Raw genomic sequence first — 15,043 nt, forward strand, 5'->3', positions numbered from 1 at the left:
TGTGCGACCAACAAAATCTCAATGCACTACAGAGACTAGACAGTGGGTGCAATACGCTCTCTATCTGAAGACGTGAACCATTACATTTTTTTGAAAAGTTATACGTACACCTGAAACGTAATGATGTACAGGAATAGAGAGAGAGTGACTACAATACGCTCTCGACCTGATATAGTGATAACGTGAGTACAAGACACTCTCCACCTGATAACGTGTTAGGCGGTGTTTACATGAGGCGTTTCAACCCGGGTTGAGTTCGACCCGGGTCAGATTTCAACCCGCCATGTGCATAAATGAATTGCGCGTTTACATGACGCATTGCGCTTGACCCGGGTTGAAATTTCGCCCCGGGTTGATTTCAACCCTCCCCCCAAGGGGAGGGTTGAAATCAACCCAGGTCAAGAAAATCGTACAAACGTACTTCTGTGCGTATCTCGCGCCAGGTTTGAACGGCACGCGCACTGCAGATGCAAATAATTTCGCGCGAACGGATTCACGTGACCATACAGGACTGTAGAAGTGGACTTTTGGCGGCATATCAGTATTTGACCCGGGTCAACTGTCTTCATGTAACCGCTCACCTCTTTTGTCTATCGTACAGACTTTCAACCCGGGCTGAACTCGACCCGGGTTGAAATTTCTCATGTAAACACAGCCTTAGAAGGTAATAGGTCTACAGTCCCACCGTACCCTTCCTACACGACTGTAGACCATTACATTTTTTTACTACAATACGCTCTCGACCTGATAACGTGAGTACAAGACACTCTCCACCTGATAACGTGTTACAAGGTAACAGGTCTACAGTCCCACCGTACCCTTCGTCATTCCTCATTCACCATCGCGCGATACCCTGGCACACACTGGCAACATATCAATGGGGTGCCTTACCGTCGTCTAGAGGAGACGTCTTCGCACCAATATTTTCCCTCCTGCGCATTCAGTCGCCGACGCGACAGCGTTTACGGGGCCGTTCCAGTTGCGGAAGACATTCGATTCATCGGGCCAGTTCAGCAACAGGGCCGTGGTCGGGGCGTGGACACACAGGGGCAGAGGAGAGACAGGCAACACTGAGGGCCGTGGACACACAGGGGCAGAGGAGAGACATTGTTAGTGGACAAGAAATATGCAGTGGCAAGTGGCGAGTGCCACATGGATGTCAAGTTGTCATGCACAATTCAGCTATTACTTACAGTCCCCCTAGTCCTGCCATTGCTCACTCGTCCTGGTTCGTCCTCGTTCGTCTTCCTGCACGTCTGCACTTCTCCTTCCCCACCGTTGGCTTTGCGGTACGGGGGTGCCGGAAGGAATTCCCACCATGTATCCATGTACATGAAGTCCCACCATGTCTCCATGTACATGTCCACGGCCACGTCAGCAGTTTGTACCGGAAGGAGTTCCCACGATGTCTCCAAAGGCCTAGACCGGACGTCTTTGCAGCAATTATTTTCACCCTGCACATTCACTCCGCCCACACGACAGCGTTGACGGGGCCGTTCCAGGTGCAAAAGGTCCACTTCAGCAGTTCTCAACTATTTCGCGTACGGGGTAGTCGCCGTGACAGCGTTTAAGGGGTCGTTCCAGGTGCAAAAGGCATCCATCAATGGCACTTTGCAGTACGGGGTACGGAAAGGGGCCTCCTCGCAGTTGTCCTTGCCGTCAGGTCCACGTCATGCAGTTCTCAACTATTTCGCGTACGGGATAGTCGTCTTTGTCGTACGCGACATCGGCGTTTACCGAGTGGCATTGGCACAAAGCTGACCGTTGACGGGGTCACGTGTCCAAAAAGTGTCAACAACGTGTCGACTACGTGTCGACCACGTGTATAGCGGTACACTCAGCGGTACACTAATTCTCGTGCCATTCTCGTGTCACAAAACTGGAACATCGAGTACCAGTATGGAAAGGCTTCAGACAGGAAGCCTTTCCAATACCGTCGCAACCTTTGACCGATCTTCCTTGCTTGACCCGTTGACCATGGCCGCAGGCATTGAAGACCCGGTTGACCTCCCCGGACCCAACTACGAAAGTGTAGTGACCCGGTTCGATAGCGCGCTACGCTACCGTACAAACATAACTAGCCCGCGCGAATATCGAATGGCGTGATTTTCGCGCAAGCGCATAAGAAGCCCAAGAAAATTATTTTTTGGGTGTCGATCAAATCTCTTGCACCTTGTGCTTCTTCCTTTTTCTTCTCCATTGTGTTGACCTTGAATTTTTCTTCACCATGTCCAAGCCCGCAAACAAAGTTGGTATGTTCAGGATACTTTCGTTTGTTATGGAGATCGGGTTCCTTTGTATAATTTATTCTTCTCTGGAATTCATTTCACCCAGCTGACATCAGCCTCGCGGCTTATGGCCGTAGAGAGCTGGAGATCGCTGAGAATGAAATGCCTGGTCTTATGGAAATGCGCCGCAAGTTCGGAGAGAGCAAGCCTCTCAAGGGTGCCCGTATTGCTGGATGTCTTCACATGACCATCCAGACAGGTATCCTGATCGAGACTCTCACTGCCTTGGGCGCCGAGGTGAGGAATGCGAGTTCAATTAACTGGTCGGATTGGGAAAATTGTCACAGCAGTAGGCCCACATGTGGTTGTGTGGCAAATGTGGTTGTGTAGTTATCGAGTACTTGTTGCATTTTCTCTTCAAGATCATTCGCATGGTTCCTGAATTAGCACGAGTTAAAAAATGTTGTCTGTACAATAATAGTCCCCTATTATTTGTACCAGATTTACGCCAGTACATGTAACTGAATCCGGTGTGTACGAAAATATGCAGCCACTTCGGTTCATTAGCCTCATACATGTCAGCGATGCTACTGTACGTGGCAAAGAACGAAAATGTTTGTTTTGTATGTTCTGTATGACCCTATGGGAGTCTGTGCTTGCGCAATCACTACTGAAGACTGCAGTGATTTCGATACATACTGAGTGGCACACAGGTGACACAGTAGTACAGACAGTATGCTACTACAAAGTACAATGTACAATGTCATGTAATACAAACACGAGTACATGTACATGCAGCCACACATGACATTGTAAGAACCGACTTCATTGGTTGCCATTTAATTTTGTATGCTCAACATTTTGCTGAAAACTGGTACCACGGCCTCACAGATTGTGGATTCTAAAAATAATGCATCGCGGCTTCGACTTACTAATACATTACTCACCAATACCATGTAATCGATGAACTCCGGTTTTCTGTTCCTCGTATCCGCGGACGCAGACTCTGGTTGTTATTACAGTAGAGTCGCGCGCTGAAAAACATGGAGCCCAAGAACGTCCAGCCTGAAATTCTAAGAACGCCACAGCCTAAAGATAAGAACGGAGGTGTTGGTTTTCTGGCAGCTTGTTGGACACATATGATCCAGTACGGATTGTTTCTAAGAACGTGCCATAAGAACGCAGCCAGATTGCTGAAAAATAAGAACGTCCCAGGCTAACCCCTTGGAAACATCGTTCTTGGACGCGCGACTCTACTGTAGTGCTTGTTAGTGCTTATTAGTGCTTGTTTATACTGAAACTAGACCCTCTTTTTTTTTCCACAGTGCACATGTATATGTTAATGGTGACTTATTTGGTGGGCTTGAAGCCATGCAAAAGTGAATTTTGGTTGCATCTAATACCGGTGTGTGCTTCTGCATTGTGTGTACGTGTGTATTGTGTAGGTACAATGGTGCAGCTGCAACATCTTCAGCACCCAGGACCATGCCGCCGCCGCCATTGCCGTAACTGGCGTGCCCGTGTATGCCTGGAAGGGAGAGACCGACGAGGAGTACATGTGGTGCGTTGAGCAGACCATTGTCTTCCCCGACGGCCAGCCACTCAACATGATCTTGGACGATGGCGGTGACCTCACCAACCTCGTCCACGAGAAGTTCCCCCAATACGTTGAGGGTAAGTGCTACGCATTTGTCGTGTAGCGTCGATTGCTGAACATAATGCTTGTGGGCAGTGATCTGTTTAGACGCATTTTGTGTTGTATCCATGAATCTATAATGCTTGTGGGCAGTGATCTGTTTAGACGTATTTTGTGTTGTATCAATGAATCAAACTTGCTGCTGTTGTGCGTTGGTACAGGTATCTATGGCTGCTCCGAGGAGACCACCACTGGTGTCCACAACTTGTACAAGAAGTTCAAGGCTGGACTCCTGAAGATGCCTGCCATCAACGTCAACGACTCTGTCACCAAGGTCAGCAAAGCTCTCTTGCCTCTCTCATGATGTTGCACTGGGTTTTTGTTTTTAGTGACTTGTCAGTTTGAGCACTCTGGCAAGGTACGTTCGGGCCTGGTTTAAATCTGGCTTTGGAAAATTTATTTTTCATTGCTATCAGGTTCGGCCTCATTTTCTCTGTGCTGCACTGGTGAGTCCACGAAGGACGAAAGTTCTGCCCGCAGATTGAGTGTTTTTGTTTTTACATATCCTGCTTGCTTGTGTGTATTCCATTTTTTACTGGACGTGTAACAAACATTGTTTGGGTTTGTGCTTGCAGTCCAAGTTTGACAACCTCTACGGATGCCGTGAGTCTCTTTTGGACGGAATCAAGCGTGCCACAGACGTCATGGTTGCTGGCAAGGTAATCATGTGTGCGGTGTGACATCCTGCAGAGCGAATTGGATGGTTTCCTCCCCGTGTGGTGATTCACCCCTGGTTTGTTCAATGCCATTTGCATGATGGGAGTATCCGCTCATGTACAGCATAGTTTCATTGTTCACACCAGTCAAATTCACAATCTTGGCAACATATCCAAGCAAGTTGCGCAAAGTCCTATTTCGATATGCTGTAAGTTCAAAGCTGCCCTCAGGAAATTTACAGCTGACCATGCTTATGCAATCAACGGAATTCCGCCACCTTGCAGTTGATTTTCCCCATTTCTCTCCTCATCAATCCCTACTTGTCTTTGTTCATACATCTACATGTACTAGTAGTAGTACTGTTCTTTCAATCAAATGAACCCCTCGATGGGCGCATTGCCTTTGGGTCATTTCATAATAATAATATTGCTGTCGCGATCCCAATAATCCTGTTCGTGTTAATAGGGATGCGTGCAACTGTGAACTTCCTGTCGTGTGATTGGCTTTCAGTTGTGTTTCTGGAGACCCAGTCAGCGTTCAATACATTACTCTGAGCACGGTGTTCATGTGTATTTTGTTTGCTTTGCCAGGTCGCCCTTGTTGCTGGATACGGTGATGTTGGCAAGGGTTGCGCCCAGTCCCTCCGTGCCTTCGGCGCACGTGTGTTGGTTGCCGAGATCGACCCCATCAACGCCCTCCAGGCCGCCATGGAAGGTCAGTGTACTTCTTTATTGCTCATGCCTGCAGGTGGCTTCATTGTTCGTTTCCATTTGTTCTGGCTGGTGCCGTTTTGGTTTTATCGATGTGTTCACCATGCTGAGCAGTTGTACATGTGCATACTTCCTGCCTTCTGTTGGTTAGGTTTTGAGGTTACCACCGTTGAGGATGCCATCCCCGAGTGCCGCATCTTCGTGACCGCCACTGGTTGCGCTGATATTCTGCGCGTCGATCACTTCCAGGCCATGATGGAGGATGCCATTTGCTGCAACATTGGTCACTTTGACTGCGAACTCGACATTGCTGGCCTTAACGCCTGTGCTGTTGAGAAGGTCGAGGTCAAACCCCAGGTATGATTGTCCTTAGTTACTGTACCTATTGCTACGGTTATTTTCAGTGTTCTTGTGCAGTGAATTGACCTCTTGAATTCCATTGATGTCCACCAGATTTTGGCGGGTAAACGCGTACTAATAAGCCGGCTGGCTGTGTTTGCTTGTCTATAACCAGTCAGTGTGCAAGGTGCGCGAAGAGCAATTTCAGCAATCTGTCTGACCGGTCTTCAGCTCACTCTTTTCTCCAGGGAATGTAGTGCAATGATCTGCTGGTCCTGAGTTTTGCTTACACTCTTAGTGTCTAATGGTTGGTTATACACTGTATCTTGTTACCGTGGTCCCTTTTGTAATCCGGCACCATTTGTTCTACGGAAGTTCTGGAAATCAGAATTATTGATGCAATGGGCATGAAAAGGACATCTTGGCTACTGAGGATCATTCTCCTTTGTTAAATGCTGAAGTAAACGGGGACGGCTGTATTCCAGCTGCTTGTTCTGGTTTCAATGTCGCTTTGATCATGCCCGTCTTAAGCCATTCCACTTTTATGTTGGTGGTTTGCAAATGCGTTTGTCTTGCTAAAACCAGGTTGACCGCTACACCATGCCCAGCGGACGCCACTTGATTGTGTTGGCTGAGGGCCGTCTTGTCAACCTTGGCTGTGCCACTGGTCACCCCAGCTTTGTCATGAGCAACAGCTTCACCAACCAGGTTCTTGCCCAGATTGAGCTCTACACCAAGAAGGAGAAGTATCCACTTGGCGTGCACATGCTCCCCAAGGAGGTAAGGGTGCTCTATTGTCGGAATTTGCAACAGTCATTCATGTACACGTATGCGTTTGTGTATACGTTTGTGTGACTGTGATAACTCAATGCAGGTGAATTTGTTCCCTTCACAAGTTGACATGCATAGTACAAAGCACCTGTACTGTATATTTGTCTGGAATTTAAATTCGTCTTTTTTCGTCCAAAGAGCTTTGGGATTAAGTGCCGGACTAGTATCGAATTGTCCACACATTCAATACTCTTATGGTCCATGGACGACATTTTCAACCGCACACACTCCTTTTCTTTGGAGTTTGACGAAATTATTGACCGACAACATCTGCCTGTACAGTACTCCAGTAATATTTTTCCTTGCGTGTGTAGCTTTACCTAGTATAATATTTCTATCATGCCATACTGTGAATGACAGCGGGGTGTTCTATTTTCTGCTGTCTCTGTGTCCTGTGCAGCTCGATGAGGAAGTTGCTCGTCTTCATTTGAACCATCTCGGTGTCAAGCTCACCACTTTGACTGATAAGCAGTCGGAGTACCTTGGAGTTCCAGTGAGCGGACCCTTCAAGCCCGACCACTACAAGTACTAGTTTATTCTTCTTATAATTATTTTTCTTTCCCATCCTTTCATAAATTAGCCATAAAAATTCCAACAAAACTATGAATAGAATCATCATTTTCTAGACCAATTCGATGTTTGCTTTGTGTGTGGGTGTGATATGACTAAAGCCTGATTCATACTTCATCTCGCGTACGGGAAACCCATCGATGGGTTTCCCGTACGCGAAATGGTTGAGCTCAGATCAACTTTTTCGCGACGCGTTTCCCGTACTCGACATGAAGTATGAATCTGCCTTAAAGGTTGTTGGTGCTGGTAACAGCAAGAGTATGCAACTGTGATCTCTTTTCTATGTGCCAGATGCGCTGCATGCTGCCTTTCTCATATCTCATCATTCTGCACACTGCGGAAAATCAAACACCGCCCGTTTCCTCTGGTTTGACATGAACTTTCGTGCGGAACTGGAGTTCACGTGCCAAAAATTTAGAGATCGCGTACCGGTACTGCAACGAATAGAGCAAAAAACGGATAGGCTCGTACGAGAAATTGGGGATTTGAGTGCATGCTTTCAGAGCGTGATGGAGACAAGTTACGTAATGAATGCAGCGCACTTAACCCACCACCCACAGTTGCATACTCTTGGTAACATACACAACAATCATGTACAGTCCATTTCAAAACTATAGACGCGTAGGGTTTTTGAAATATTTCAAATTTGGCTGGAACTTTTTGAGAATAGTTTTCGGAATATTGCTCAGGACCGCTCCACGATTACTCTCATTATAGTTTCTAAACGATTGGATAACAGACGCCCAATTTGGAAAAATATATGCACAAAGTGATCCCAGATTTTATGTGGTATAGATGCTGGCATAACGGTTTTTGCCCAGGTACACGTCTAGTCTATAGTTTTGAAATGGACTGTAGTTCTACCAAGGCCTGATCACACGTGCAATCAAAAGAACCTGACTGTAGCGTGCGGTACATCTACAGTCCATTTCAAAACTATAGACGCGTACCTAGGCAAAAACCGTTATGCCAGCATCTATACCACATAAAATCTGTGATCACTTTGTGCATAAATTTTTCCTAATTGGGCGTCTGTTATCCAATCGTTTAGAAACTACATATATGAGAGTAATTGTGGAGCGGACCTGAGCAATATTTCGAAAACTATTCTCAAAAAGTTCCAGCCAAATTTGAAATATTTCAAAAACCCTACGCGTCTATAGTTTTGAAATGGACTGTAGTATCCTACTACATGTAGAGGATACCATGGCAGCTGCAAAAAGCAAAACCTTGAATCCATTGCCTCCTCAGTGTCCTTGTGGATTTGTTCTGCCGTATGCACCACAATTCACTTCACTTCTGCTGAAATTCCACCGGATTCAACGGTTTTATGGGAGAGATTTATTAATGCAAAATAACACTGAGTAAATGTACGAGTAGAAGTGTAGGTGACCAGCATTCCCTTCTCATACATGTACAGTGCGTGCCTTTTAGCAAGAGTACATAAACCAGAGTGTGCATATCAGAACTGAACCAGCGCAGTTCGTGCACTGCGTCACCCTGATGGGGGTTTATGTACTCTTGCTTTTAGGTGTAATCTAATTTTAGGTGCTGGTTTTCACTACCGAAATCAAAATGTTCCACAGGATTTTCTAAATTCTGTGGATGCTGCGGAAATTCTGCAATTCACGGTGTGTGTGGGTGTGCCAGCTAGTCCGGTTGGTGGGTATGCATACATGTATGCCAGATAGTAGTGTTGGGTCTGTTGCCAACAGGCTCGGCTGCTTGAAGGTGTGTTGTTGTAACATTAGTGAGGTTTAGTCCCACGTAATCCGTGGGTACTTTACGTGGGTGTACCACGTGATACTCAGTGACCCACGTACAGACGTTTTCTGATTCACGACATACCGTGTATGGAGGCTCACCCACGTTCCGCCAGAACGTGGGTGAAAATCAGAATGGAGCGCATTGTGCGAGCTGTGAGGGTGCTCAGCTGAAGAAGTTTCCGAAGCACGAAATCAAAATATTGGATGAGCTTCTTAGGCCGGGGTAGCTTCGTCTTTGACCAGGTTTTGGCCTTTAGCTTCATGCTTTTGTTTGTTCCGTGTGACTAAACACAACATTGCAACGTGGGTGCCCTTCATCCACTTTACGTGGATCACCCACGTACGCGTTTCCGTTACGTGGGAACTAAACCTCCCTATTATCTGCTACCTTTGTTGGTTTCAGCCACCCACCCTAGTACCAAGCATTACCCTCACTGGGGGCAGGAGTAACTGCAGTTGGACCCGAGGACACATACCCTGATGCCGTCAATCCTTTTTCTGCACCCTGTCCTCACCCACTTACTGAGGTGTGGCGAGCCCGTAAGTGGGATCAGTTGCAAGTCCACCCATAGTTTGGGGATTTCAGGGGGTGTCGGCTGTTGGGTGGTTCAATAGGGCTTGAAAGTGATGACGTCAAAAACGGCCAGGGAGTACTAAGTTGACATCAGATTTCTATTTTGGATCCACTAAGGTGTGACTTTGCTATTGCCTCAGTATGTGGGTGCATAGCAACCCACTCATGTCGTATGCAGGGGTGACTTTTACTTCGCCACCAGTTGTAACCCCGCCCCCAGTAGCCAAATCAGTCAGTTTCACTGGTAACATCACCTTGCTGAGAGTAAGACGGCTTGAAATGTGCTTGGATCCATACAAAAACTGGATCCAAGTGGATCCAATTTTTGAATTTTTGAAATTGTTGCTATGCTGTGACGTAGCACCTTCAAGCCCTTAATCTTCTTTCCAACATTCCTTTTGAGTTCCTCTCTCCCCTCTCCCGGGGAGACCCACGTGACCAATTTTGGCAGTGAGCAAGTACAGTATAGTGTGTGCAGAGGGGGGGGGGGGGGGTTGTCAAGAGTACATACCGTATTTCTGCAAATAAAAGACCGTCCTCGTATAGAACGCCTTCCTCGAATACAAGGCCGGGGCAGGGGCGATTGAAAAAATACAAGACCGTCTCCGATTAGAAGACCGGGCCTACTAAATGAGTGCTCAAACTTGTGTTAAAAATAGAAGACCGTGCTAAAACTGTGGGAAAAAATAGAAGACCGTGCTCAAACTGTGTAGAAGAAAATGGAAGAACGGGGGTAAAACTGTGTGGCGAAAAATAGAAGACCGGGGTCAAACTGGGTTGAAAGAATAAAAGACCGTCCTCGAATACAAGACCGTCCTCAATTATAAGACCGGGTTAGGAAGAGTTTGAAAAAATAGTAGACCGGCCTACTTTTTGCGGAAATACGGTAACCCCCATTGCGGGTTAAGTGTTGTCGTGTTGGCGATATGGACGTGCTCCTTTCCAGTGTATGTGTGTGTGTGTATACCCCATATGGTGCAGTGGTATGTGCATCGATTTCCAATCAATAGGTTGCGGGTTCGATTCCCGACGATTATGGTCACACACGTCTTTCTTCTCTTTCTCAGACTCTTCCTGACCTTTCTTTCATTCTCCTGGGTGGTTACCAACAGCCAGTGCATGCCAGAGTACTAGTATGTGGTGTGATGTGTGTGCGGGGAAAAAAGTAAAAAAGACCAAAAAGTAGGGATTCACTGGCCAGAAAAGCCACTTCATAGCTGTGTGGTGTAGACCAGGCTGAATAGTGGCGGTCAATTCTTCAGCCTTGCAAGCTGTTGAATGGTGCAATCCCAGCACAAGTTGCTATGGCTTCTGCTGTAGCATCGCTATCATCGCCTCTGGCAATGGGCGTCCAATGGTCCAATGGTGTGTGTGTGTGTGTGTGTCTTTCTCAGACTCTTCCTGACTTTTCTTTCATTCTCCTGGGTGGTTACCAACAGCCAGTGCATGCCGGAGTATGTGGTGTGATGTGTGTGCGGGAAAAAAAAGAAGAAAAAAAAGAGAGAAAAAAAAAAGAAAAAAATGAAAAAGACCAAAAAAGGGATTCACTGGCCAGAAAATGTCACTCCAAATAGCTGTATGGTGTAGACCAGGCTGAATAGTGACGGTCAATTCTTCAGCCTTGCAAGCTGTTGAATGGTGTAATCCCAGCACAAGTTGCTATGGCTTCTGCCGTAGCATTGCTATCATCGCCTCCGGCGATGGGCGTCAAAGGTCAAGGTCAAAGGTGTGTGTGTGTGTGTGTGTGTGTGTGTGTGTGTGTGTGTAATACTGTGTATGTCTATGTTTTGAAGGTGTGCTCTGCAGTGTCAGTCTTTGCATGTAGGTACCAGTACCCTTGTTCCACTTGCTGGCAAAGCTGAAGGGTACACATTTGAAAAATAGACCACTCGTATCTGGACATTACGGTACTTGAGGATAAAAGGGCGAATGGGATTACCAGAGCACACCTTCAAACAGCTCACAAAACAGTGCTCGGATAACCAGTTGATAACCCGGGTAAGACTGTCATACAGAATGTTACTCATCCGTGACCATTGTTATTCACACCAGCTCAGCTGACTTTGCACATGTCAAAGAAAAACGATGTTTGCCAAATGATGATATACATGTACATGTAAGTGGTTGGAGACTACTGAATCAAGTCGGACTCCATTGGAATGCCCGCATCCCATGTCACGTTGAGGCGAAAAACTGCAAGAACCACCAGTCGTGCATTCTGTGAACATGTTCTAAGTTACAGCATTTTGAAGTAAAAACATGGTTGCGACCAGAAGATTACATATCAGAGCGTAAAAAAGAGCACTGGTATCCTACGACTAAACCCAAAAGTTGGAACTGCTTCAGAACAGGTGTATTGGTGTGAGAGACTCAAGTTGACAACGTCAATGATGAGGAACTAGCGTACTTTAATCTATTGTTACTCTGAGTTTCATGGCACCATGGCACCAAGGCCAATACTCAGACAGCAATAGTTACATGGAAATATAACATGGTAACTTTGCTTTGCGGAACGAGAGACCTATAAATTATACTAGCACAAACTTTCCTGTGAAGGATAGTTACTTCACAACCTAAGAACTAGACGCCGCGATCCCTTAGAACAAGGGCCCAGGGATAAACAGCTTCACACCGGCGTCGTACCGCTCCGATACAGGCGATGGCGTCCACAGGCCTCTTTCTATTCACAAATCCTGTTTCATCCACGGATCAGCATCGCATCCGAGAGAGGAGCCAACAGCCTGTCACACAATGTTGTCTTTCTCACACGCAAGTGTAAGATATAAGCCGGCCGCCCCGTCTCGGTGGGGATACCTGAAACCAGTGAGCCAGGTTTCGTCTAAGCCGGCAGCACAACAACTTGCGAGATTGCCGTCATCACAGTTGAGTGCAGTTGACGTGGAACTCGTCCATTCTACCAACATACTGCTCGGGCATTGGGCCCCTGCATTGTCACCACACAATGCTGGGCTTATCAAACTTAATAAGACTAAGAGTGCGAGGTGTAAGCTTACCACGCTACTTGAAACCAGCACGCCAGATTTGCTATCAACTGGTGGCATAACGAACAGCAAGGTCGTCGTCCTCAAAGCTGAGAGCGGTTGGATGGAACTCGTCCATTCCACCAACATACTGCTCAGGTGTTGGGCCCATTGCCACTTGTGCACAGCTGTGAATCGGCATGCTTTTAGCCGCTGAGTCGTTATTACAGCTGACACTGTCATGATCAGCCATTACTGGTGGCAATGGGTTGAAAGGCATGCTATCATCTCCTGGCTCCCAGTCCTGGTCCTGTGCAGATACTTCTTCTTCACTGGGATGCGCGTACACAGTAGAGAATATCCCAACATCCGACTCAAACACAACGTACGTCCGTGTTGATGACAACTTACCGGCCGATGGCTCTGTCTCCTGTATCTCTAAATCCCAGTCCTCTTCTGCCTCTTCTCCGCAGGTAGGTACGGCAACGGTTTCACTTGCAAAGCTACCAGCACCACCATTACTGTCACGGTTTTTGTTTTCCTGCAGCATTTCGCTGAAGCGATTCGCCTGCACGGCACGGGCACGGCTCGGATCAGTTGAGCCATGCGATTTCCACAGCACCTCGTGCCGGCCAAGCGCTTCCAGCACTTTGGCACTCATGCCAGCATCATATGTGTTGCATGTTCCATTCTTCCCAGCGGCCTTGACATCACTGGATGCAGCAGCAAACGTATGTCGACCCAGGGACAGGGCAAGCTCCACGTTGCACTCCTGAAAGAAGGGATTCTCAGTGACGTCCAGGTACGTAACGGCGGCCATGTCATTGAGACATGTTGGAAACGTCGCAAGATCATTGTCGTACATGTCCAGAACACTCACTTTCTGAAGTCTACTGAAACTGGCTGGTAACTCGGTCAGCCGATTTCCATCCAGATAGAGCTCACACAGGGACTGTAGGTTTCCAAAGTCATCTGGCAGAGACTCTAAGACATTCTTTGTGAGTCTGAGATGCTCCAGAGAAGACAGTTGGGTGAACGAGTCGGGTAGATAGGACAATGAGTCACGGGCCAGGTCGAGATACGTCAAATTGCGCAAGCTGCCAAAGTCTTCAGGTAGCTCTGCAATATAGTTTTCCGTGGCATCCAGATGTTTCAGCTGCACAAGCTGACACAATTCCTCGGGAAATTCCGAGAGTACATTACCATTACGGAAACTGCCACGCTCCGGCTCCCGTTCTTGGGAGCCAATGTGCAGGGTATGCATAGACACTAGGTTTCCTATTGAACTGTGCAGGCTGCGAAAGCTGTTCCCTCCACAAGTCAACTCGCACAGCTTAGCTGATTCCGACAGAGTCGGAAAGCTACACTCCAGTCTATTGCAGCAGAAGTTCAACTCGACAATGCAGGGCAGCTGCGCAAACCAATCAGGCACATGCACCAGCCAGTTCTTCTGCACATAAAGTTTCTCAATACAAGCTGCTGACTGGAATTCATCCCCAATGCTCACCAGTTGATTTTCACTAAGGTCAAGATATAACAAATGGCTCAGCTGTGAGAATGAGGGTGGCAGCTCGCATAATTTAGATTGGCTGAAATCCAGCGTCACGAGATTCTGCAGCTCACCAAAAGCGGGAGGCAGGCGCGTCAAGCTTGTACCACTTATGTGAAGCGTCTTCAAAGAAGCCAGTGAGCAAAATGAGTCCGGCAGTTCACTGATGTCGGTATCATCTAAACGCAACGTCTCCAGCTGACTGAGATGCAGGCCAAACCCCTCTGGTAATCCACTTAGGGAATTTCCCATCAAATTGAGCTCCTTCAGGGAATTCAACTGGCAAAGGCATTCCGGAATCGTTGACAGGTTATTTTCATCCAACGTCAACACGCGCAGGTGTGAGAAATCAGCACAGGACTCAGGAAGTGTGAGTAAATCATTTCCAGACAGGCGAAGCTCTTCCAACTTCGCCAGGCTGGAGCAAAAACTATCTGGCAGCGACGAGATGGAGTTATGTCCCAGATCTAGACACTGCAACGACGCGAACGCGTCGCCTCCAGACGAACACCGCAAGGGTAGAGTATCCAGGTTGCATGAGGATAGGTCAAGAGAGCATTGGGCTTCATCGGAATCATTGTCTTGCGAAAGGAATGTTTCTAATTTGGCTGCGACGATGGTAGACTCCTGACTGTCGGCACCCATGTTTCTTCTCTAGCGAGAATCAGGCTGTTATTCCATACATTGATTCAAACTAGCTTAGAAATTGTGGCCGTCAGAAAATACTCCTGGGTATTGAAAAGAAAATGTTACATGTCGATAGTTTGAATTACATTGTAGAGAGTTTTCAAATGATAAACTCCCTTCTTCAAGTAACTTTTTCTTGTATGCACGTTATTTCCGACGTGACGCGCAATTTGACGTCAATTTGACGTATTAAAACTAAAAAAAATTCGACGTGAGCTGCATGCAGCTGCAGGTCACTCGCGTTGCACGTTTACTTACGGTTTAGTTGTTTTTCGACGTGCGAGCCTGCATGCCGATCTGCACTGCACTGACGCTGTCGATACCAGTACTACTACTGTACTACCGGTAGTAGATCTACTACAGTCAGTAGGTAGTGGCAGTAGACCATGGTAGACCATGGTAGACCTACTGCCGTGCTGGAAGTAGATCAGATCATGCAGACTGCAGCAAATGAA

The 15,043-nt window shown here is 47.1% G+C and overlaps 2 protein-coding genes across 2 annotated transcripts; one reads left to right on the forward strand and one right to left on the reverse strand.

Moving 5' to 3' along the window:
- Nucleotides 1-2,098: 2,098 nt before the first annotated feature.
- LOC135804601 (adenosylhomocysteinase-like) lies at nt 2,099-7,092 on the forward strand. The gene is made up of 9 exons (XM_065318505.1): nt 2,099-2,252; nt 2,335-2,525; nt 3,674-3,902; nt 4,086-4,198; nt 4,500-4,583; nt 5,172-5,295; nt 5,443-5,648; nt 6,216-6,410; nt 6,862-7,092. Exons 1-9 carry the CDS (start codon nt 2,228-2,230, stop codon nt 6,991-6,993), a joined length of 1,299 nt encoding a protein of 432 aa, XP_065174577.1. The 5' UTR covers nt 2,099-2,227; the 3' UTR covers nt 6,994-7,092.
- Nucleotides 7,093-11,424: 4,332 nt separating this feature from the next.
- On the reverse strand, nt 11,425-14,675 carry LOC135804602 (erbin-like). Its single transcript, XM_065318506.1, has one exon. The coding sequence runs from the start codon at nt 14,544-14,546 to the stop codon at nt 12,420-12,422; it is 2,127 nt and encodes a 708-aa protein (XP_065174578.1). The 5' UTR covers nt 14,547-14,675; the 3' UTR covers nt 11,425-12,419.
- Nucleotides 14,676-15,043: the final 368 nt, after the last annotated feature.

Source organism: Sycon ciliatum, chromosome 1 (assembly GCF_964019385.1).
Source record: "Sycon ciliatum chromosome 1, ocSycCili1.1, whole genome shotgun sequence".
NCBI lineage: Eukaryota > Metazoa > Porifera > Calcarea > Leucosolenida > Sycettidae > Sycon > Sycon ciliatum.